Source organism: Megascapheus bottae, chromosome 13 (assembly GCF_031878675.1).
Source record: "Megascapheus bottae isolate mThoBot1 chromosome 13, mThoBot2.hap1, whole genome shotgun sequence".
Classification (NCBI taxonomy): domain Eukaryota; kingdom Metazoa; phylum Chordata; class Mammalia; order Rodentia; family Geomyidae; genus Megascapheus; species Megascapheus bottae.
In genome coordinates, this window is record NC_143521.1 from 32884767 (window position 1) to 32910034 (window position 25268).

Genomic DNA, 25268 nt, shown 5'->3' on the forward strand with positions numbered 1-25268 from the left:
TGTGACTTTAGGCAGTAAGATAGAGAAAATGTCAGACCTTTGGAGGTATGTTGGTATTGGGTCTTAATCCTGCTTCTGTCACTGCTCTTGTCACCTGAGAACGATATGAACACAAGTTCTTCTGAAGAGACCATCTGTGCTCTGGCTCAGGGTCTCCAAGCACCAGAAATGTGCAGGTGGCCTTGCTTGACATCCAGGCCAGGACTGCCCAACTACCATACAGAATCACAAGAAACAATGTATTTTTGTTGTTTTATGTTACACATTTTAGAGTGGGTTTTGTTTGTGGTAGAATTTCCTTCCTCCTTCTCCTCCTCCTCCTCCTCCTCCTCCTCCTCCTCCTCCTCCTCCTCCTCCTCCTCCTCTCCTCTTTCTCTTCTCCTTCCTCCTCCTCTTCCTCTTCCTTTTTTCTTCTTCCTTCTTTCTTCATTGTGCCAGTCCTGAGAGTGACCTCAGGGCCTGGGTGCCGCCTCTGAGCTTTTCTTTGCCTAAGGCTAGTGTTTTATTACTTGGGTCACAGTTACACCTTTGGCTCTTTTTTTTTAAATTTTGTTTCCAGTTCCGGGGCTTGAACTCAGGGCCTGAGCACTGTCCTTGGGCTTTCTCAAGGCTAGAGCTCTACCTCGTGAGCCATAGCACCATTTCCAGCTTTTTCTATGTATATAGTACAGAGGAATCAAATCCAGGTCTTCATGCATGCTAGTTGAGCACTTTATCACTAGGCCAAACTCTTGGCGCTTCACCTTTGGATTTTTTTGTTAGATTAATTAGATAGACATAAGGTCTCAGGGAATTTCCTGCTTAGGCTGGCTTTGAATTGCTGTTGTCAGAGGATTTCAGGTGGGAACCACTGGTACCTGGCTTAATGATAGAAATTCTAGTCCCTTGGTGTTTTGTGCTCCCCCCCCCCCCCCTTTTGTCACTCCTGGGGCCTGAACTTGGCTTGGGTGCTGTCTTTGAGTTATTTTAATCAAGACTAGCACTCTGCCACTTGGAGCCATAGTATTCCTGGTCTTTGGGTTGGTAATTGAAGATAAGAGTCTTATTGACTTTTCTGCCTTGGGTGACTTTGAACCATGATTTTCAGCCTGCTGAGTAGCTAGGATCACAGGTGTGAGCCACTGGTGTCCTGCTGTTTGTGACTTTTGTCTACTGAGGAATAGTCCAGGATAATTTGAACTATATTCGGTTCTTGCCATATATGTGCTGGTTTGAGAATCTGTTTTTTTCCCTGTCTAGTTTATTTTCTTGTTTTGTGCCCTTCCTGCAGCTTGGATTTAGGGCCTGGACACTGTCCCTGAGTTTCTGTTGCTCAAGGCTCTTGCTATACTGTTTTAGCCACTGTTGGTTCTACTTTTGACTTTTTTGGTAGGTTTAATGGAGGTAAAAGTCTCATAGTCTTTCCTGCCCGGGCTGGCTTCAAATTGTGATCCTTAAGTGTTAACCTGGTGAATAGTTAGGATTATATCCACGAGCCACTGGTGCCTACCTGGCATGTCTCTGACTTTTTTACTTTTAATTATTTTCAGCATGTGGTTTACACATTATATATAAATGTTTTTTTCATACTCTACATAATCTTAACCATTTAAATCATTTTAAGTCATTTTTAAAGAAAATAACCAGTGATTAGTTCATTTAATTAATTTTGTTTTTGCCAGTCCAGCGGCTTGAACTCAGGGCCTGAGCACTGTCCTTAGTCTTCCTTCAAGTCTAGAACTCTAGCACTTGAGCCGCAGCACCACTTCTGGCTTTTTCTATGTATGTGGTACCATGCAGTTGAACCCAGGGCTTTGTGCATGCTAGGCAAGCACTCTACCACTAGGCCAAACTCCCAGCCCCTTAATTTTTTTTTTTTTTTTGGCCAGTCCTGGACTTGATCTCAGGGTCTCAGCACTGCCCTTGGACTTTCTCAAGGCTAGAGCTCTACCACTTGAGTCTCAGCACCAATTCTGGCTTTTTTCTATGTATGTGCTACAGAGGAATTGAACCTGGGCCTTCGTGCATGCTAGGCAAGCACTCTACCACTAGGCCAAACTCCTGGTCCCCCCCCATAATTATTTTTTAAATCATTTAAAAGAGTACAATCCAGTAATATTTAGTGTATTTCTTTTTTAATGTATTTATATATGATAACCATCATCACTATCTAGTTTTAGAAAATTTTTGTTACCCTCCATAGAAACCCCATATCTCTAAGTACTTCTTTCCATCTGCACACTAGTGTACTTTCTACCTGTATGGATTTGCCTGTTCAGGACATTTCGGTAAATGGAATCAGTACAGACTGTGGCCTTCATGTCTGCCTTCATTTACATGTTTTCAGGATCCATCCATGTCTTTCCATGTATCAGTATTTCATTCCTTTTTTTTGGGTGGAATGATGTTGCACTATATAAGTATGCTACATTTTTCTTTGTTCATTCATCAGTTGATAAACAATTGGGATGTTTCCACTTTTTGGCTATTGTAGGTCATACTGTTATGAGCATTTCTGTTCACGTGCTATGTGGATAATATGTTCTCAGTTCTCCTAAGTATAGTACATGCCTGGAGTGGAAATACTAAGTCATATGATAACTCTGTTTTAACATTTGAGGAACTGCCACACTGTTTATCGGAGAGTTTGTGCCTTTTTACATTCCCACCAGCAAAGTATGAAGGTTCTGATTTCTTTACATTTGTGCAAATACTTGTTGGGTTTTCATTTTTCTGATTTTAGTAAACTTTATGTGTATGAAGTGGTATCTTGTGGTTTGATTCGTACAAACTAATGGTGTTGAGTATCTCTTCATGTGTTTATTGATCATTTATATGTCTCTTGGAGAAGTATCCATATCTCTTGCCTACTTTTTTCTTATTTTTTAAAAAATTAAGTAGAGTGCTAGGCCACACTCCTAGCCCATAAATGTTCTTTTGTATTGTGGAGATTAAACTCTCTCTGTCTTTGTCTCTCTCTCTCTCTGTCTCTTTCTCTCCTTCTTGTTTTATGCTGGTTCTTAGTACTTTAGGACCTTGGGCTCTTGGTTGGCTTTTTTTCACTTGGTTGATACTCTACCACTTGCGTGAGCTATATCCCCCACTGTGGAGACTAGACTCTTACATGAGATGTATCATCAACAAATGTGTTTCATTCTTTAGGTTGTCTTAACTTTTTAAACTTAAGACAAAAGCTATTGTTAAGTCCAATTTATCTGTTTTGCTCTCTTTGCTTATGCTCTGTTTTATATTTACGAAACCCTGGCTTAATCCAAGGCCATAAACATTTATACCGTGTTTTCTTCTAGGAGATTTGTAATTTTACTCCTTTGTCTTTTGTGAGACATAGACTCAAATTCTAGTTATCCCTGTACTATTTATTTAAAAGATTATTATTTCTTCATTGAGTGGTCTTGGTGCTTGTGAAGATAGGTTTAATTTTGGACTATACTGTTTATGTTATATGGCATTATTACTATAATTATGTCTCTCTTTGCTTTTATTTATGTCGTTATAAAATGATACTTGTTGAAGTGCCATCCATTGCTGCATGGTTCACTTTCTTTCTTCTCCTTCCTTCCTTCCTTCCTTCCTTCCTTCCTTCCTTCCTTCCTTCCTTTCTTTTTTTTTTTTTTTTTTTTTTTTTTTGCCAGTCCTGGGCCTTGAGCTCTGGGCCTGAGCACTGTCCTTGGGCTTTCCCAAGGCTAGATACTCTACCACTTGAGCCATAGCACCACTTCTGGCTTTTTTCTATGTATGTGGTCTTGAGGAATCGAACCCAGGTCTTTGTGCATGCTGGGCAAGCACTGTACCACTAGGCCAAATTCCCGGCCCCATGGTTCACTTTCTTAGAGGCTTATGATAAAGCTACAAAAATTGAAATAAAATCTGGATTTAAAACCTTACATGGGGCATGTATACCAGATTCTAAGTCTTTTACATGTTTAACTCATTTAATGAAATGACATTTGGATAGAGTATAACTTCAGATGTTAAGATGGTGACATTGTGCTTATGTGTGTATGCATGTGTATGTGTATTTGAGTAAGGGATGGGGAGAGGAAGGAAATGGAATGTATTTAAATGAATACAGACTGTTTTTCTTGCTTTTGTTTCTTTATACTTACTTTGCATTTCACAATGCTGAGCTGTTGGCCTTGGAGTGCCATTGCCTGTCTTAGCATCTTCAGTAGGTGACAACTCTCTTGGCTTTTTAACTTAGCCTAGTTATCATTTTTCTACCTCCTGTCCTTAGAGTTGAGGCCTATTTAGTGAGGCCTATTTACTTAGCAAGGTAATTGTCAGTTCTGTCAAGACTGTCCTTTTTTAGGCTACAAGTACTTAATGGCCAGGTCTTACGTTTTATTTTATATTCCAGAAGACGAGAACAGTGGCTGAGTACGTCAGTTTGAGTCAATTCAGAATAAAAATACCAAAGGTTTTCTCATTTAGGAAGTGTTTGGTTTTCTCCTGCGTGGGAGACTTTATGTGCATTTTCACAATTACTTTTTTTTTTCTTTTTCTGGTTCTGAGGCGTGAACTCAGGCTCTGAGTGTTGTCCCTGAGCCTCTTGGTGCTCAAGGCTATTGTTCTAGCACTTGAGCACTACTTCTGGCTTTTTCTGGGTAGTTTATTGGAGAGAGGAGTCTCACAGACTTCAGTGCCTGGGCTGGCTTTGAATTGTGATCCTTCCATCTCAGCCTTCTGAGTAACGAGGCTTCTTCTAAACACCCAGTGTCCAGCTTTACGGTTTTAATTTGGTACTTATTTTCATTTTACAAGTAAGGAAATAGCAATGTATGTGGTAGAAACGTGTACAAAATTATCTAATAAAGGAGCAGCAGAGCTAAGATTCAGAGCTGGGTTAATCATGCAGCAGTTCTGCTCCTTCAACTAAATTATGTTTAGTCGAAAGTTCAACAGAAATAATTGTGGAACAAGATAATAGAGGACAATAAGAAAAAAAAAGCTTTTAAGGCAATACTTAAGAAATCATTGCTTTATCAAGAGAAATTAAAATTTTGGTCCTTTTTCTGGGTGCTGGTGGCTTATGCCTGTAATCTTAGGCACTGTCAGGGCAGGTAAGTCAGTGAGACACTCATCTCCAAGTCAGCACCAGAAAAGGCAGAAGTGTAGCTGGAGCTTAAGTGCCACAGCAGTTTTGTGCCTTAAGCATACTGCTCAAACCCTGTGTTGAAGGCCCAGGACTGGTACCAAAAAAAAAGATTTTTTTTTTTTTAAAGAAGCTGGCCATGGTAGTACATCCTATAGTCTCAGCTATTCTAGAGACTGAGTTTAGTTGATCACTTAAGCCTATAAGTTTAAGATCAGCGTGGACAACATACTGAAATGTTGATCCAGTTTTTTTTCTTTTAATATATTTTATTGTCTTTTATACAGTTGATTTTTCTGTGTTTAACACAGTGGTCACATAGGCAGTGCATAGATTTTTAGTCCATTAAGCTACAAAGATGACTGGGATACAGGGATGAAGACAGCTTTAGAGAGCATGCTTCATGAATTTTATAAATGTCAGGTGATCATTATAGTTTAGATCTTGCCCTCAGCTTTGTTATTTGTTAAAGACAAATAAGAGGCCCACATCAGATATATTATCAGAAATTATGGTGAACAGTAACTGCACATTGAAGTGAACATCATGATTCACAATCATCAAGGACCCTGAGATGAGTAAACTCAGAGCCTCCCATCCCAGCTGGGTCCGGGGTAGGGTAGGGAGGATCACCTACTCAGGAGAGAAATGAAACTCTGGAGTGTTTGCCAAGGACAGGATCCTGTTGAGGAGCTGGTTAATTTGTGATTCCAGGATGCTGGTTTAAATTGCAGATGGATAATTTTGAAATACAAGATTTCATCATGTCTGTCCAAAGACAGTGAAAGAACCTGAAAATGGTGCAGAGTCTCAAGTAGACGCTTCTGTTACTGTGGAGGTTTACTTTGTGAAGCAAACATAGAAAGCCTAAATAAAGTGAACTCATGAAGACATCCGATACATTTTTAAGTCCCTAATGTATATCAGGCAGTGTTATATGTGCCAAATATATTTCTTTTCTTTTCCTTTCTTTCTTTCTTTCTTTCTTTCTTTCTTTCTTTCTTTCTTTCTTTCTTTCTCTTTCTTTCTTTCTTTCTTTCTTTCTTTCTTTCTTTCTTTCTTTCTTTCTTTCTTTCTTTCTTTCTGTCTCTTTCTCTCTCCTCTCTCTCTCTCTCCCCCTCTCTCCCTTCCTCCTTCCCTCCCTTCCTGTCTCTGTCTCTCCTCTCTCTCTCTCTCTCTCTCTCTCTCTCTCTCTCTCTCTCTCTCTCTCTCTCTCTCTCTCTTTCTTTCTTTCTTTCTTTCTTTCTTTCTTTCTTTCTTTCTTTCTTTCTTTCTTTCTTTCTTCTTTCTCCAGTTCTGGGCCTTTAACTCAGGTCCTGAGTACTGATCTTGGGCTTTCTCAAAACTAGAGCTCAACTACTTGAGCCACAGCACCACTTCCAGCTATTTTCTATGTATGTGGTACCAAGGAATTGAACCCAGGTCTTTCTGCACGCTAGGCAAGCACTCTGTCTCCACTAGACCAAACTCCTGTCCCCCAAAGATATTGTCTTCTGTTTGGTTTGTGTAATAACAAGAGTTCTCAGGGAGAACAAGAAAAGATGTGGGAATACAGTTGAAAAATTGATATGTGACAGAAATGGAGACTTGTCTATCTATGTGGTATTAGCTAACTTATTCTGTTGGGCTAAGTGTCACAGTTACTTACTGAAGTGAATTTGATTTTCAGAATTTCACAGAACAGTGAAAAAATGGAGCATTGATTTATTTATGGACTATGACTTCTCAAATCATGGAATTTTCAGTTTCTGTTGGCAAAACATGATACTGACTAAGATTTAGCTCAGATAACATTCCAATGGGAGAAGGATCGAGCATGAGGGTCTTATGATATCTGGGGATGTTTATGAGTGATGAAAATGTCTTTACTTTGGATTTGGAGACGATAGTAAAAGTAATGGGGTATTGGGAGATGGAACATTATAGAAAACACGGTATATCTGTTCAAACCTTTGAGACATTCAGGGAGCTCTGTGAAACCATTTAATCTCTATAATGGCCTAAGCCCCAACATCATTTCCTTGTTTTTGTCTGAAGATTTTTGCCATGTGTACTGCATAGTTTTTCTTTCCATTAAAGTGTATTTTTTTTTTTAAATCCTAGAATTGGATCCTAACAAAAACTACTCACTTACAATTCATTCTAATTTCAGCCGTGTGCTTGGAATGCATCTAGTCTGGAAAGGGAAGAATATGTGTAACTAATAAAGAAGTTGTTTTTCTCTAATGAGGGCTGTTGGCTTTTCTTCTCTATTTTATTCTTCCATTAATAAAATGCTCAATTAATTTTCTTTTAGAGTTTAAATACTCAATACTCACTTAAGCTGGGTGCCAGTGGCTCATGCCTATAATTGTAGCTACTCAGAAGGCTGAAATATGAGGATCATGGTTTGAAACCATCTGGGGCAGGAAAGTTTATGAGACTTTTTAATTTTTTTTGTGTGTGTGTTTTAGTGGGTTTTGCGGCTTGAACTCTGGGCCTGGGAGCTGTCCCTGAGCTCTTCAGCTCAAGGCTATTGCCCTACCCCTTGAGCCACAACCCCACTTCCTATTTTTTAGTGATTAATTGGAGATAAGAGTCTCACGTTCTTTAGTGTCCAGGCTGGCTTTGAACCATGATCCTCAGATCTCAGCCTCCTGAGTAGTGAGGATTACAGGCATGTGCCACTGCGCCTGCTCGGCATGTGAGACTCATATCCAATTAACCACCAAAAAGCTGGAAGTGGAGCTGTGGTTTAAGTGACAGAATGTTAGCCTTAAATTAAGAAACAGAAACAAAAAGGGTTCAGAGACAATGCCCAGGCCCTGGCATAGAGCTCCAGATTGGCACAAAAACCAACCAACTGAACAAAAAATCTTTCTGTGAAAGTTAAAAAAAATGAAATAGTAAACACATACTATTAAAACATTTTATTTCCGGTTTATGGCTCTGTAAAATTAAGCACATTTTAAAAAATGATGTCCATATGAGGACATGGTTATCAAGATCAGAACATTCACAACTATCATTTATGGGTTAGCATAACAAGTCATTTCCTTATTGTTGTGGTTCATAATTCTTTGAGAAGGGCCCAATTCCTTATCTCTAGGGACTACAGACTAGTAACTATCTTGGGTTACCAGGATGCATCCCATACCATTTTGTAGCCTTTCACAGATTGTTATGTTCCTCTTTTTTATTTTTTGGTTGATGGTGGGACTTGAACTCAGGCCCTGGGCACTGTCCCTGAACCTCTAAGTTGTGCTCAAAGCACAATTCTATCATTTGAGTCACAGTATCACTTCCAGTTTTTTTCTTTTCATTAGTTTAGTTACTATCAGTTTATTGTAAAAGGGAGATATAAACATTATTTACGTGATGAAAGATCTCAGAACTTGCATGGAATGGGCAACTTCTCATGATGCCATTTCACTGATGTTATTCACTCTGCATACTTTCAAAGAATGCTACCATTCTTTCTTTCTTTCTTTCTTTTTTTCTTGCCAGTCCTGGGCTTGGGTTCAGGGCCTGAGCACTGTCCTTGGACTTTCTCAAGGCTTAGCACTCTACCACTTGAGCCTCAGCACCACTTCCAGCTTTTTTCTATGTATGTGGTACCGAGGAATCGAACCCGGGTCTTCGTGCATGCTAGGCAAGCACTCTGCCACTAGGCCAAACTCCCAGCCCCCAATGCTACCATTCTTAAATAAGAAATAACCATTGTCATCTAGAGCTACTTTGGTGCCTCAATATTCTGGGAGAAGAACTTTATTGCCCACTTTCACACTCACTGGCTGCATCTCTCCACCCTTTCCTTTAGAGCCCGATCTCATGGCCACTACTGTGGCTTATATTACTTTTCCTTGAGACTTTTCTGGAAGCATAAGGCCTCCTTTGGTTACAGTTTCAGCTGCACTCCTTTCGACCAGCACTTGGTCAAACAGAGAAAGAAACTTCCTAAATGCTTGTCTAGCCATGACTCTCGTGGTTGCTCCTTGGATTCTGCTCTACCACTTCCAATTTTTGAGTGATTAATTAGAGATGCAAGTCTCTCAGGAACTTTCCTGCTGAGGCTGGCTTTGAACCACAATCCTTAGATCTCAACCTGCTGAGTACCCAGAGTTACCTGTAACTCTGTAACTCTGCTTTCTTGTTTTGGTCATTTGCAGTCTTGAACTCTGGGCCTGAGCACTGCCTTGAGCTCTTCTGCTCAAGGCTAATGCTCTCCCACTTGAGCCACAGTGCCATGTCCGGTTTTCTGGTGGTTTATTGGAGGTAAGAGTCTCACGGACTTCCATGCCTGGTCTGGCTTTGAAACATGATCCTCAAATCTCAGTCTGGTGAGTATTACAGGTGTGAGCCACTGGTGCCGGGCTCCTGTTTGTGTTTAAGTTCATCTTTCCCATGGCTCTCTGGAACAAAGGTGATGTCTAACTTGTTTTGTTACCACCTGACTGCCTCATTCATAGTTCATCATCCATCATGGGCATGCAATAAATGTCAGAATGCATAATTACATGATGTCTGAAACTATGGACAAATTGGCTCATGAACAGATTGTGGTGAAAAGGTGGTTGAGTGAAGAAGTAGTTGAGGGAGAAAGGAAGTTGACAGGAATTTAAGATGAGTGAAGTGAGAATGGGATAGTCAAGGACTTTATATGTCTTAGGTATCTATTACTGATAAGAAACTACAAACATTAATAGCATACACAACCATTTTATCACACTCTTGGGTTTTGTATGTTAACAGCTGGACAGTGTACTTGGGGCTGCCTACTTTCTCCAGCTTCTGGGAAAACTCAAATGTTGAGAATGATTTGAATGACTGGAGGCTGGATTCATCAGATGCTCTCGCACTTCTCCCACTCCTATGGGCAGCTCCTGAAGGCTACACTTCACTGGAATGCTGCACTAAAATACCTATAGATGGAAACTGTTTCTCAGTTTCACTTGGATTTCTCTCAGTATGATTGTTGTATCCCAAGAGCCAGAGCCTGGAGGAACTAAGCTGTAATTATTTATTTTAAATTTAAAAACGCTATTATAAAGGTGGTGTACCAAGAGGTTACAGTTATGTAAGTCAGGTAAAGAATAGATTTCTTTTTGGACAATGTCACCCCTTCCCTCACTCTCTCCCATTTCTTCCCCTCCCATCCCCACCCACAAGTTATATAGTTCAATGAGTACCATTACTGCATTTGTATACTCTTTTAATATTACTTCCACTGTACATATTTGTTGATGGAGCCAAAGGCCCACTTCCATTCAGTGAGAAGAGATATAGATCCTGACTCCTAACGGGAATGTCAATGAACATATAGCTATGATCACTCTTGCACAGTGATAAATCCACAGTACCCAATATTCTCTGTCCAGCATTGCAACAGTTTCACAGCTCTGTGTGTGCGTGTGTGCGCGCGCGCGTGTGTGTGTGTACATGCACTCCAATTCTGGAACTTAAACTGAGGGCCTGGAGCTCCCCTTGAGCTTTTTTGCTCAAGGCTAGTGCTCTATCACTTGAGCCAGAGCTACTTCTAGCTTTTATGGTGCTTAATTACAGATGAGAGTCTCATGGACTTTGCTGCTTAGGTTGGCTTTGAACTGCAATCCTCAGATCTCAGACTCCTGAGTAGGATTATAGATATGAGCCACCAGTGCCTGGCTGAAGATAATTTTTTGTAGTGTGGAGCTTTTGATGAATCTCATATTGATTAATGTCATATTGACATTTATTACCTTTGGCTGTTAGGTTTTATTGTATTTTTGTTCCTAATGTCTTTAATTTCAGTTTTATTAATAAAATTCAGAGGAGGAATATGGAGACTATGTATCTGTATACCTCTTTCCTCAGTAATTTTTCTGATTATCTGAAACACTCATTCTTTTTATAAATCTTCAATTGAATATCTTTACTTGACATCATTATTAAAATAATTTTTATTTGGGGGCTGGGAGTTTGGCATAGTAGTAGAGTGCTTGCTTAGCATGCATGAAGACCCGTGTTCGATTCCTCGGTACCACATACATAGAAAAATCTGCAAATGGTGCTGTGGCTCAAGTGGTAGAGCGCTAACCTTGAGAAAGTTCAACGATCGTGGCCAGGCTCTGAGTTCAAGTCCTGGGACTGGCAAAAAATTTTTATTTCATGGTTGTCCATTAGGTTCCTTTAAAAAATTTTTTTTTAGGGCCCGGAGTTTGGCCTAGTGGTTAAAGTGCTTGCCTAGCATGCATGAAGACCCAGGTTTGATTCCTCGGTACCACATACATAGAAAAAAAGCCAAAAGTGATGCTGAGGCTCAAGTGGTACAGCTCTAGCCTTGAGAAAACCCAAGGACAGTGCTCAGGCCCTGAGCTCAAGCCCAGGACTGGCAAAAAAAAAAAAAAATTAGTGTAAAGGTGATATACAGAGGGGTTGCAGTTACGTAAGTCAGGTAATGAATACGTATCTGTTTGAACAGTGTTGCTTCCTCCCTCATTTGCTCCCAGTTTATTCCCTACTGATCCCCCCACCAAGATTGTATAGTTCATTTCTAACATAGTATCTAATGAGCATCACTGCTAAATTAGTTCACCCTTTGTCCCACCATTTCTGTCTCACCATTTCTTCTCTTCCTTTCCCCAAATCAGATAAACTTAGGTATTAGACAAAAGGTACAAAAATAAAACAGTGACAAGGATTCTCCTAGCAGAGGATTACAACAGCTCAAAAGCTATGTACATAAGGTCATATAGGATCAGATTAAGTGAAATAAACTCCAGGATATGGAAACAAGAGCTTTATTTTGTGTAATTGTTATTCTTAATGTACTATGTTATTTCTCTTCTTTTTTGCCCTATGGTTAATCTCATGTGGTTACTGTTACCTGGTATATTGTACATATGTTTATTTGAAATAGGGAAGGGAGGAACAAGATAATTGGGAGGGGGTGGAGGAGGGAAACAGGGACAAAAACATGAGAAGGGGTATTAATGTGTGAGAAGTAATGCACCTACTACCTGACGAATGTAACAGCTACTCAGGAAGCTGAAATCTTAGGATCTCAGCCAGGACCAGCCAGGGCAGGAAATTCTATGAGACTCTTCTCTCCAGTTAACCACCAGAAAACTGAAAGTGGAGCTGTGGCTCAAAGTGGTGGAGTACTTGCCTTGGGCAAAATAGCTCAGGGATAGTACCCAGGCCCCGAGATCAAGGAAGTCTCTTTTGCTTTAAGCTTAAAAAATAAAAAGTTAACCTAAAAGAACTTGATGCTAACCAATCAGTATTTAAGCATTCATTGTTCTATTTCTTTGATCCTACCTTCCAAAACTTTGTTCTGCCCTGTGAGAATTACCCTTCTATTTTATAGAATGGATGATACTCTATTCAGAAATATCACAGAAGAGTCAGCTAATCTATAACTAAATGTCTTTGGAGTTTTGTCAACCTCTAAGAAATGTGCTTCATTGCTACTTAAGCTTTGTTCCTTCTGCTCCTGAAAGGACATAGCCCGCCCACCCACTCACCCACCCACCAGAAGTACACTCCTACTCCCAATGTGTACAACACTAGGAAGATAATTATTTACCTTATTATGATGATATGGTTTTTCTTTATAGCCAAAATTAGGACATACTGTGGTTATTTTTCCTTTTTTTTGTACAGTTTTTTTTATTTCTTCAGGAATGTTTTTAAAGTTTGCTTACTTTCACTGATATGTTATACATTTCTTCACCATAGGTTCAGTTCTATCTTATAGAAGAGTGTCTGTCCAAGAACCTTCTGGCTTTGATACCATTTGGGTGTTTAATCTCTCTGCCTATTTCTCAGTACCATTGATTTGTCTTCGTCATTACTTGCTTGTATTGAAAACCATGTTTCCTGCAGTGTGTATGTGAGCTTGCATACATGTCTGTATGTGCATGTACATGCGGATATTTGTGTTTACATCATCAAGGAGCATTTCATGGGGCATAATGCATCAAGTGGCTTTTTGACAAGTGTGAAAATTTAAATCACTGCCTACATAAGAAATGTGCTTGTGATTCTGTCTCATTATTATAGCTGAATATAGACTTTGAGTTAGAAATCCAAATTGTCTGGATTTTTCTGGGTTCCTTCTGCCTCTGAGCTTCTAGTTGTCACTCTTGATGACTGTCATTCTGCATTTTGATCTTTTCTATGATACTTTTAAGTATGCTGATTTTCTTCCTTATCCCTATAGCTTTGAAATTTTACAAGATATGCTTGGTTGTATTTCAATTTGGAAGTAACCTTTAGTTTGGGGAGTCTTTCTTGTAAAGTAGTCATTTTTAGCCTTCATTGGAAATCTGTTAAACAAAGATGGTAAGATAATTTCTAAAGAAGTAGTATTTGCATACCAACTGTTTCTTATGAAAATAAAATTGGGCACCAAAATCTCAATATGGAACAAGAAGACTAACTTAGATGTAAAAGAAAGAAGACAGTTCCTTCACTATTCATATGAAATGGCTTGTGGGTTAATGTGTTCAGAATCCAGTTACAACAGGGAGAGTGGTACAAGTGGTACTAGAGCTCAGGACCTTCCTTTAAGATAGTGGCTCTCTGTTGTCTGATAGCCCTTCTCCAAAGCAAGGGTGGAATGCTCTCGTTTCACCACAGAGATCACAAATGCATTGCAGTTTTGGAATCAGCATATAGATTCCAAGTCCTGTTTGTATATAGCCTTACTCTTTCACTTTTTGAAAAGTTAATTTTTGTTTCTATATTTAAAGTCCATGTATTAGTGAGTAATTCATGTTCCACATTATTTGAAGCATTTGCCATTACAGAAAGAGAAATACTTATTTGTGTTTTAATAAAACTGGTGTAGAAAAAAAAACCCATAGTGGCTCTCTTTTCTTTTTCTTTTGTTAGATATGGGACTTGAACTCTGAGCCTGGGTGCTGACCCTGAGCTCTTCAGCTCAAGGCTACTGCCCTACCCCTTGAGCCATAGGGCCATTTTGGTTTTCTGGTGGTTAATTGGAGATGAGTCTCATGGACTTTTGTGCCTGGGCTGGCTTTGAACCATAATCCTCAGATCTCAGCCTCCCTAGTAGCTAGGATTACAGGTGTGAGCCACTGGAGTCCTGTAGTGGCTCTCATTTCTGTGTGCACAAAAATAATGTCAGGCTCTCCTAGCAGAGGATTACAATAGCTCAAAACTGATGTATACAAGGTCTTACAGGATGAGACTAAATGAAATGAACTCCAGGATATGGAAACAAGAGGTTTATCTTGTGAGATTGTTGTTCTGTTGTTCTTGTACTGTTATTTCTCTTTTCTGTTTTTTTTTTTTTTTTTTGCCCTTATGGTTAATCTCATGTGGTTACTATATCTGACTTTTGTTACCTGGTGTATTGTATATACATTTATTTGTTTATTTGAAATAGAGAAGGGAGGAAACAAGATGATTGGGAGGGGTTAGGGGAGGAAAACAGGGACAAAAAAATGAGAAGGGGTATCAATATGTGAGAAGTAATGCACCTACTACCTGACGAATGTAACTGTAACCTGACAATAAAAACAAAACAAAACAAAAAATAATGTCAGGGCCCACCCTGCCCTGGGTGAAAAAAGTAAAAAGGGGAAGTGGAGTGTGTACACCTCTATTAAACAAAATCTTGGTAGCTGAGTCTAATGAACACAGGTTGAGAACCATTCCTTTAGGAACTTTGCAGCCTGATGAGATACTAACATATCTTTATTAATTGCTATTGATATGGAAGAATAGGATTAGTTCTATGATGAACGGGAGAGGTTGTGGATAGTGTAGTGGGAAAACCTTTAATTAATTGAAACCAGGAAGGATGACATCAAGGTGGTATGTTTGGAAGTAGGTAGAGTTTTCCTGGTGGAGAGAGAGGGGTTGGAGAGCCCTCTAGACCAGGGAATGAATGTTGTGAGATGAATCTGGTGTACTATCGTGAGGTGTATGGTGTATTTGGTGGGAAGACTAGAAGTAAAAATTGGATGTCAGGTTGCAGTCGAATGATGGACAATCCTCACAGTCTAAGGACTTTTTTTTTTTTTTAAGAATTTATTAACGTTGATTTTTACATCATATTTTAAATGACAAGTTTAACATACAAGTGTTCAAGGAGGGAATCTCTATTTACAATCACTGGGACTTAGTTTTTAGAACTTAATCAAAATTAGGCTAAGGGTTTGTATGTCATAGAAACAATTTATGCAATAAAACATTATGTCTATAGAGTCATAGGTTTTTAGGTCTATATAGTTATGTTTGTATTTCCATTACCATATCCATAGCTTTGGGTATGCAGTTATTGAGTCCTCGCTCTTGTACTCTTTGGATTTAATAGCCACATATTAAAGATACCATGTGCCTTTTGATCTTTAGGTCTTGACTTGTCTCACTCAACATGATTCGCTCTAGATTCATCCAATTCCCTGCAAATGCCATTATTTTATCATGTCTGTTGGCTATGTAGAATTCCATTGTGTATATATGTCACATTTTCTGTATCCATTCATCTGCAGTAGGGCATCTGGATTGTTTCCATCGCCTGGCTATTGTGAATAGTGCAGAGATAAACATAGCTGAGCAGGTATCCTTATAATATCTTGGGTCCTGATGTTCAGGATAGGTGCCCAGAAGTGGTATGGCGGGATTGTAGGAAAGGTCTATTTGCAGTTCTTTAAGAAACCTTCACACTGCTTTCCAGAGTGGCTGAACTAGTCTGCATTCCTACCAGCAGTGTAGTAGGGTTCCTTTTTCTCCACAACCCCGCCAGCATCTGTCATTGTTTGAGTTCAAAATCTTGGCCATTCTTGTTGGAGTAAGGTGGTATCTTAGGGTAGTTTTTATTTGCATTTCCTTTATGACCATAGATGAACATTTTCTCATATGCTTTTCTGCCATTTTAATCTCTTCTGATAAGTCTCTCTTTAGTTCCCTTGTCCATTTAGTGAATGGTTTATTGGGTTTGGGGGGGATTAGTTTCTTGAGTTCCCTGTAGATACTAGATATTAAGTATTTGTCAGATGTATTGTTGGTGAATATCTTTTCCCAGTTGGTTGGCTGTCTCTCTACTTTTGCGACTATGTTTTTATCTGTACAGAAACTTTTTATTTTTAGGTAGTCCCATTTATCGCTTCTCTCTCCAATCTGTTTTGACCCTGGGATTCTGTTCAGGAATCTGTTGCCTGTGCCTATGAGTTCCAGTGTCTCTCCTACTTTATCATGTCAGTCTAAGGACTTTTGATTTTATCCTGAAGGTGTTGGGGATGCAATTTGAGAATTTCTGAAATGACATGATGAATTTTTGAAAACATATTTGATGAGATTAAGAAGTATGTAGTTTGAATTGAAGTAATTTAAAAATATTCCCAGTGTGGAAGTTTCTGTCATGGTCCAGATATAAGGTTATAATGTCCCAAACTAGGAAAACAGCAGTAGAATTAAATGGAATAACAAATCACTAATAAAAAAAGCAACAGTAAACATGTATGTAGCATTTTACAATAAATAAATTATTTCCTATACTTCATTTAAACCTTACCCTAACTTTGTTGTATTCCTCTTCATAGCTTATAAATGAAGGAGCTGATGTGAAGGAGCTTAAACTGTTGAGAAGTAACCTTGGAAAAGTGTGCTGTTGGGTGGTGGTCTTTCATTTAGTTACAGAAGTTTATCAGTGTGATGATGTTATTGTTAATATGACGACAAGACATTATGTGATCATCATTTTTGTGTGGTAAGAACTTTAGGCAATTCAGATACCACCCTAAATCAGCTATTCAGATAATGAAATGTACTTTTCCATATGAGGGATTTCTTTCCGGTCATCAAATGGTAGTAGAGTGTAGCCAGAGTGCTAAGGGTTACTGGAAAAAATGAAGGCCTGAGTCATCCTCAGGAGAAATCTTGGTTAGATTTTCTTAGCAAGTGGCAAGCAGGCTGAAGAGGATATCTTCTTCCTTCCACCTCTGTCCCGTGTTTTCAACACTGATTAAGGCCTGAGCTGGGGTGAAAATAAAACTTAATGTTGATGGCTTGAAATGGCATCATCCTTAGAAATTGAAAGTGTCATATTTCCCTGTTTTATTTTCTCAGTTTAGAATACCTGGATCTTCAATGGCAGGAGAAGAAGTGATCAGAAGACAGAGATGAATTTTAACACTATTCTAGAAGAGATTCTTATTAAAAGGTCACAGCAGAAAAAGAAGACATCACCTTTAAACTACAAAGAGAGACTTTTCGTCCTTACAAAGTCCATGTTAGCCTACTATGAGGGTCGAGCAGAGGTAGGAGACAGCCATAACCATTTACTTTCTTGTATTCTGTGTTTATTTTTCCCACCGTTCTGCTCTGTGTATATTTTTCTGTCCAGTCTTATGGAAGATACTGTGTTAATGAAGTGAAGGTTATGATTTGTCATTATTTGAACTTGAAAGGTAACAATGACAGTGTAATAGAAATTATTTTCAAATCTGTTAATAGATATTTTCAAATCTGTTATATAGATATCCATTTTATATTAAACTTATTCAACTGCTCTGCTAGAGAAAATAAGTCAATGTTACATCCTCATGGAATGCTTTAGGTATGTTGTGTCACTTCAACTCCCAGATAATGTGTAGAGTCTTCTGATATAACCATTTCTTCATTATTAAGTGGAAATTACTTAAAACTGGTGGGTGATTTTTGTGGACCCAACCAACACTTGAAGTTGATGTCAACAAAGGCAATAGAATTTGTGCTTTTAGTTACTGCAGGCCTCCTTTGATAGGATTGAGAGAAAGTGGCTCACTCAAAACCCTGGTCAGTGAGCACCTGCCTCTGGAGGTTTGTGGTTAGCCAGCTCCTGGCTTGTCAGTTGCCTTAGCTTCTGCTTCCACCAATATATAGGGAATGTGGACAAATAGTCATCTCTTGCCTACTTCGTTTGCTTCTGACATACTGTGGATGTCACTTTCTAGTGCTGCCGTGGTTTTATCTGATAGGGAATATCCTTAATTTCTAGAGAACGCTGGGCACTCCATTTCCCTTGGTGGATCATAGGCTGTTTGTTATAAGATTGGTTGCAGTGAGTGCTTGCTGATCCTGTTTGATTTTAATTTTGCTTTTTTTCCCTCCCTGGAGTTGATTTACTTGCTTCCCACTCTCCCCCCCCCCCCCCCCCAGTTGACTTCTCTGTCAGTGATCTGGTAACCTGATCGATTCTTCCCATTTTGTGAATTAGGACCACAGGGCCTAATCCTTAAATTTCTTCAAATGCTGGCAACTTATAACAGCTTATTTTTTGTTATTCTATTTAGTGTGACTGTGTGGGCCAATTAATTATCTAGTGATATCCCAGTCCCTGAAGGGAGTATCATGTTGTTTATAGTGTATATACTATGTTTTGTTTATCAAATCTGAAAATTTCAGAAATCAAAAAGTTTTCAGATAAGGATTGTTACCAGAAATATGGATGATTACAAAATCTTTGAAGTGTCAGTGCAGGGTGAATACAGCATACCTTGCAGGTGAGAAGTAGAGACTTTTGCCTTCAAAAGCAGTGACAGGTTTATCCTAGTATGATTCATCAGATGCTTAACTTTTTTTTTTTTTTTTGGTGTCAGTCTTGAGGTTTGAACGCAGGGCTTGGGTGCCATCGCTGAGCTTTTTCGCTCAAGGATAGCACTGTATCAATTGAACCACAGTTCCACGTTCAGCTTTTTTGGTGGTTAATTGGATGTAACATTCTTACAGACTTTCCTGGCTGGGCTGACTTCAAACTACTCTCTTCAGGGCTGGGAGTTTGGCCTAGTGGTAGAGTGCTTGCCAAGCAAGCATAAAGACCTAGATTCGATTCCTTGGTACCACATATATATAGAAAAAGCCGGAAATAGTGCTGTGGCTCAAGTGGTAGAGTGTTAGCCTTGAGAAAGCTCAAGGACTCAGGCCTTGATCTCAAGCCCCAGCACTGGCAAAATACAAAAACAAAAACTACTATCTTCAGATCTTAGCTCCTGAGTAGCTAGGATGACGGGCATGAGCCATGGGCACCTGCTTTAAGATTTGTATCTTTTAACATTTCTCAGATTCTGAAGACTGATGTGGGGTAAAAAAAAAAAAAAGTTGTTCCTTTTTATTGCAGGGCAAGCGAGAATATTTGCATCAAACTTCTTTAGAGGTTACTAGACTATGCACCAGTTTGTAAAAAGTGGTACAGCTCTCAAAACTATAGTCTTCCTTGATTTCAGGGCTATGTTCCAGGTTTTCCCAAGGAATGCCCTGAAGTTAGACAGTACCAAGCTCAATGTATATTGTGCTTTGCCCTATACATGCAGACCTGTCATACAATTTAATTTATAAATAATACATAATAAGAGATTAGCAATAAGAAAATAGAAGAACTAATAGAAAGTAGAATTATAATATTATACTGTAACCAAATGGCTAGTACCACTTGCTTTTGTGCTCCGTGGCCATTATTAAATGAGGAATGGGTTACCTGAACACAAAAGCACTACAATACCACTGCATTTGATATGATAACAAGATTGGCTAAAAGTTTACCTATTGGGTGTATAGTCTATACAGTACAAATACTGTGCACTGTTCCAGGTGAGATGAAGCAGGGTACCTCTCTCAGTTCTTGGAATGGCCTGAACATTTCTTTTGAATGGCTGTTTCTGGCATTTTCCCACTTGATATTTTTAGACCTTGGTTAACTGCAGGTAAGTAATTAAACTTTGGATGGCCAAACTGAAGATAAGAGAGACTACTTTATAGTACAAAGCTACTGAGCGATGTGATTTTTCTGATTCTGAAAATTTGCAGTTATATTGTTTCTTGAAAACATCATCTTATTAGCATGTGTGCCTTCTTTCTGAAATAAAGTAATACTATCTTCCTTTTTGTGTCTCATTTTCTTTTGTTCTATCTTTTCTCTGATTTCTGATTTACGTTTTCTTCTCCTCTCTCAGATCTGTCTGTTCTCATCATTAATCACTTAATAATGCTAGGTGTAAAGTTCAAGGATCTCATTTATGTCCCCAACTTTCCAGCGGGCTACCTTCATTTAATAATATTTACTGCTTTGTTTTCTAGGCAGCTGAAACCCATTTAATTAGATGGGGGTGGGGTGGAAAATATTACTCCCTTTACTCACACTCCTAAATTTGTGTTGTCACTTATAATTTTGCTGTGGTTTCAAGCTTACAGAAAAGCTACAGCAAGTATAAGGAACTTTCAAGTAACCTTTGGTGTTTTAGAAATTGATTGTGATTTTGTTCCTTAATTTTGTGCTTCTCATGGTCTCTCTATATACAGAACTTGTTATTATTACTATTTTTTTTCTGAATCATTTGGCAGTTAAGTTGTTGATATTGCTCTAAATAGGTTACCGTGTGTTGTCCAGTGATTAGAACTTTCTCTTTTACAACCATGGTGTGGTGATCACTATCAAGAGTCCATCAATAGCTGGACAAATTTCATTTACAGTTTCACCAATGTCTTTATTGCTGCTTCTTAAATAATGGCTGATTCTCCCTCCCCCCTCAAATCCAGGATCTAATTCATGGATTATATAATACATTTAGTTAGTCAAGAAACAAAGTTTACTGTTTTAGATTGTGTTAAATTAATTAAATAGTGTTTAAATGTTCCTGGTGGGAGGAAGAGAAATGTGTGGAAGTGCTCTTATCTGTTTTATATTGCAAAACACTAGCTATGATATGGATTCCCAGTAATTTTAAGTAAAAGCCTAAAAACATGGAATGAGATTTAAAAATCCTTATACCATGGAGACTGGCTCCTGAATTGAAGGGAGTGATTGTGTTAGCTTTGCTGACTATATACTGTAGTACAAAAACTAGCAGTAGTTTTTACCTGAAAGATAGATATTCAACAGTTGATCATTTTTTTTACCTTGTGAAAAACCCTGTAACTGCAGTTAGCCAATATGGTATATACATACACACTCATGTCTAGTTCCAAGTCTGAACTCAGAGTCTTTCACTCTCATTTCACTTGGTTGTTGATAGCTGTTGCTCTACTGTTTGAGCCATACGTCCAGTCTGGCATTTTGCCAAGTAATTGGAGATGATAGAGTCTCAAGGACATTACCGCCTTGGCTGGCTTCTTACTTCAACATCTTCAGATCTTAACCTGTTGAGTAGCTACAATTACAGGTCAGCAATGCATAGCTATCTTAGTGTCACTTAACTACTTTTACCCGGAATTTATTCAGAAGACCCTTCTAGACATTAAAGTCAATTATTTGTATATATTTTTTGCCAGTCCTGGGCCTTGAACTCAGCACTTGACCACTGTCCTTGGGCTTTCTCAAGGCTAGAGCTGTACCACCTGCGCCTCAGCACCATTTCTGGCTTTTTCTATGTATATGTGGTACTGCCGAATTGAATCTGGGTCTTCGTGCATGCCAGGCAGGCACTCTACCACTAGACCAAACTCCCGGCCTGCCATTTATTTATTTTTTAAAGTAAGTTCCAGGGAGTCTTTCAAATTGTGTTAGAATTTATTAAATAGTATTCTATTTACCTCTTTTCTCATTTGACTGTTGTAAGCAATTTTTTTGGGTGTGTGTGTGGGGGTCAGTTTTCAGGCTTGAACTCTGCCGGGGCACTGTCTCTGAGCTCTTTTGCCGAAGGCTAGTGCTCTACCACTTGAGTCATTGCTCCACTTCTGTCTCTTTTTAATGTCTGATTGTAGACAGATGTCTCACAGACTTTCCTGCCTGGGCTGGCTTTGAACGATGACTCTCCAATCTCAGCCTCCTGAGTAGCTAGGATTACAAGCATGAACCATTGATGCCTGGCAGGAAACTTATTCAGAAGTATATGCAAATTTGTGCAAAACAATTATGTTGGGGCTAGAGTGTGGTGTAGTGGTAGAGTGCTTGCCTAGCATGCGTGAAGCCCTGGGTTTGAGTCCTCTGTATCACATACACAGAAAAAGCTGGAAGTGGTGCTGTGGCTGAAGTGGTAGATTGATAGCCTTGTGCAAGCTCAAGGACAGTGCCCAGGCCTTAAGTTCAAGCTCCACAACTGGCAATAAAAAAAAAAAGAAGTTTGCCATTATTAGTTGTGTAACCATCATTTTATTTCTGTGCTGCACCAGAAACTGTGGGGCTGGAGATTCTTAGAAATCTTCAAAGATACTTCCTTGTGATTAATAGTTTGTCTGAGAATAAGTATGATGGCCCTCATTTCAAGAGACAGTTTAAAAGGAGACCAAATGATAAGAATGGAAGAAGCGTTGGTAGCAAACTGTAGTCTTTATACACCCCCCCTTCTCGGAAAGGGTTGGTAAAGCTTTTGCCTTGTCCTTCCAAGAGCTGGAATGTGAACAAGAATAGACAAAAAAGCATCTACGCATATAGATGAAATAGCATATGCAAAGACTCCAGGGTGGAACAGAACTTGGTGTATTTATGGAACTGTTCCATTCCTATTTTGATATAGATTTATAGTCAATAATTACGCACAGAAAGAAATGACTGATATATTAGTAATAAAGAAGAATCATAAAATTTTAAAGCTCAAAAAGACTTTGAAGAATGACCTTCAGAGTTTTTACCTTTGGGAACTGAAGATGAGAAGAGATTTGCTTCAGGCCACCCAGAAGCTGATTGTTTACCTAGAAAATAAAAGCACATCAGGATTGGCTTGTATCACCCTGTCCATGCCACTCCCTCATTGCTGAAAAGCCAATGTGGGGGTTGTTTGTGCAAGTTGGGCCAGCGCGCTCTACATTATCCTGTAATCTTGTGGTTTGCAGTTCTAATAGATTCCATCAGGCGGAGTAGGTTGCTCAATGACAGAGGTATGATGTATGAGACCCTGGGTTCAATCCCCACCACTGCTGTGTGTGGAAATTAATAGTAGATACCATTTAATGAATCTTGAGAACCTTCTGCGTAAACATGCTTGTCACTCTGTACCTTTGAAGCATTGTTCCCATTGTGCCTGCTGTGTTCCCTTCTCTCTGGTTATCCAAGTCCATCTCATGTCCTCTTCAGTGGGAGGCCTGGGACATTTCCTTGGTTGTAAATTTTGTTTGTTTTTTGCATTTTGTAAATAATGTTTAAAGCCCTGTGTGGTGCTTTTACTCCTTTACTCCTTCATCACCCATCTATACACAATAATCTCTTCCAGGCTTCATAATTTAAATGTATCTGCCAATGCCTTGTGCCTATTAATTCCAGATAGTTTTCATGGATAATGATTCCAGTACTGCTGATCACTTCATACTTAAGCTCAGCAGGGAGCATTAGACATTGGGATAATAATTTTCTGTGTTATTCCATTTTTTAGAAGATCTACTGCTTAAATATAGAAACAAAAAGGTTTTAAAAAATTAATATATGCTAGTCTTAATCTGTCCCACAAAGCAAAATGCGGATACCATTCCACACAACCAGAATATAAAGTGTTAGAAGAGAGCCCATGGAAATGTGAGAATTTGAAATTCTTTTGTGTTGTTTCTAAAACTGTTTCAGACATGTAGAAAATTATATGAACAAAATAGCTTAGATACATCTGTTATTCAACAGTGAATTCAGTAGAATTCTTTCAACTCTTTTTGGAGGATTTACTGTTAGCTTTGTATTTTTATTTGAATTATTTGGTAGTTAAAGTTCCAATTAATGACTACTTCAAATAAAAATGTTACCACCGTCGTCGTCGTCGTCGTTGTCTTCCTCCTCTTCTTCTTCCTCCTCTTCCTCTTCTTCTTCTTCTTCTTCTTCTTCTTCTTCTTCTTCTTCTTCTTCTTCTTCTTCTTCTTCTTCTTCTTCCTTTTTGGTTGTGGGACTTGAATTCAGGGCCTGGGTGCCATCTCTGAGCTTTTGTTCTCAAAGCTAGTAGTGCTTTGAGCCATGGCACCATTTCTGGCTTTTTGGTAGTTAATTGGTGATAAGGGTCCCACAGGCATCCTGATGGCTTTGTTCTTCAGATTGTAATTTGGAAAAACCACAGCGTAATTTATTGATTAATTTATTTTTAACTTGGCAAGGTAGTCTTTATTTTTTATTAACCAAGTGAGGAAAATTCTATTATAAGCTTGGAGGCTTTTTGTCCCCCCTCCCCCCTCACTCCCTCCCTTCCTCCCTCTTTCCCTTTCTGACACCTTACTTGCCTTTTCTCTTTAGTAGTTATAAAGTGAATGGGGCACGTTTGTCTAACACTAAATCCTGCTTCCCTTGTGGTGTTTTTAGATTCTCTGTGATTTTCTGACAGCCCAATCTCATGGATTTTTTAAAAAAATTTTTTATTGTAATTAGTAAAAGGGTTACATGATATTTGCCAGATAGAAGGTGCATTAATTCACATACATTGATACCCTTTCACATGTCTTGGTACCCATTACCCTACCCCCCGCCCCCCCACCCGTCTTGGTTTCCCCCCCTTCCCTATCAAATTTCAAATAACCAAGTACAACTAAATTCAATATATCAGATAACAAAGTGAATCTCATGGATTTTTATGCTTGGGTTGGCTTTGAACCTCAATCCTTGAGACCTCAGCCTCTTGGTTAAATTATATAGGCTTGAGCCATATTTGCTTATTCTTTATAAATAATCAAATAGGTATGGCTATTCCTTAATTTTTATTTGCCTTCAAAAGTAACATGGGGAGTGTAATTTTTTATTCCTTATTACACTGTAACTTGTAAATGGAGAGCTAGTAACTAGATACAGGGTTCAGTGGTTCTGATGATTGCTATGATATAAGATGAATGGATCTGGCTTGGTTCAGCACACGGCCTGATGAGACTACATAGTTCCACAATTATGGATCATATGACTTACTTTGGCCTGTTACCTCTATCCACTGTGCTGTGTAGGGTGGCTCTTGAGATGGAGTTACAGCCTTTCCCATCCCTTGTGCCTCTGTTGTTAATACTGGCTGTGCATTTCAGGATTACCTGGGATTTAACTGCACCATCCCTTGGGTTCCTGGCACATTATGGGCCTTGCTCCTTGGGGATTTCAAGATTTCCTTTTGCTCTTCAACTTCACATACCAGGGATTCCACCAAAGTTCAAAGGCTTTGTCTAATACCAGCTTCACTCCATTCTCCTAAGCATCCCTACAAAGTATCTGTAAAAATAATGCACACATTAGTCTCCTGATATTTTTTCAAGTGGAGAGACTGACAAGTTGGGTGCCCTCCTCCTTGAGAAGGTGCCTCAAGACGTCTTACGTTTCTGGCTCATA

At 38.9% G+C, this 25268-nt stretch overlaps 1 protein-coding gene and 1 pseudogene across 3 annotated transcripts in view; one reads left to right on the forward strand and one right to left on the reverse strand.

The window, feature by feature from the left end:
- The window catches only part of Tec (tec protein tyrosine kinase), a 100938-nt gene that overhangs the window by 24862 nt on the left and 50808 nt on the right, over positions 1 to 25268 (forward strand). For 2 of the 3 annotated variants that reach the window (XM_090343630.1, XM_090343631.1), the window contains exon 2: positions 17153 to 17343. In XM_090343630.1, the coding sequence (XP_090199756.1) occupies positions 17206 to 17343 (138 nt within the window). In that variant the 5' untranslated portion in view covers positions 17153 to 17205. Of the gene's footprint in view, positions 1 to 17152; positions 17344 to 25268 lie in introns of those variants that run through there. The other variant, XM_090343632.1, reaches the window with a different exon arrangement.
- On the reverse strand, positions 6818 to 9048 carry LOC150055788 (10 kDa heat shock protein, mitochondrial pseudogene; annotated as a pseudogene).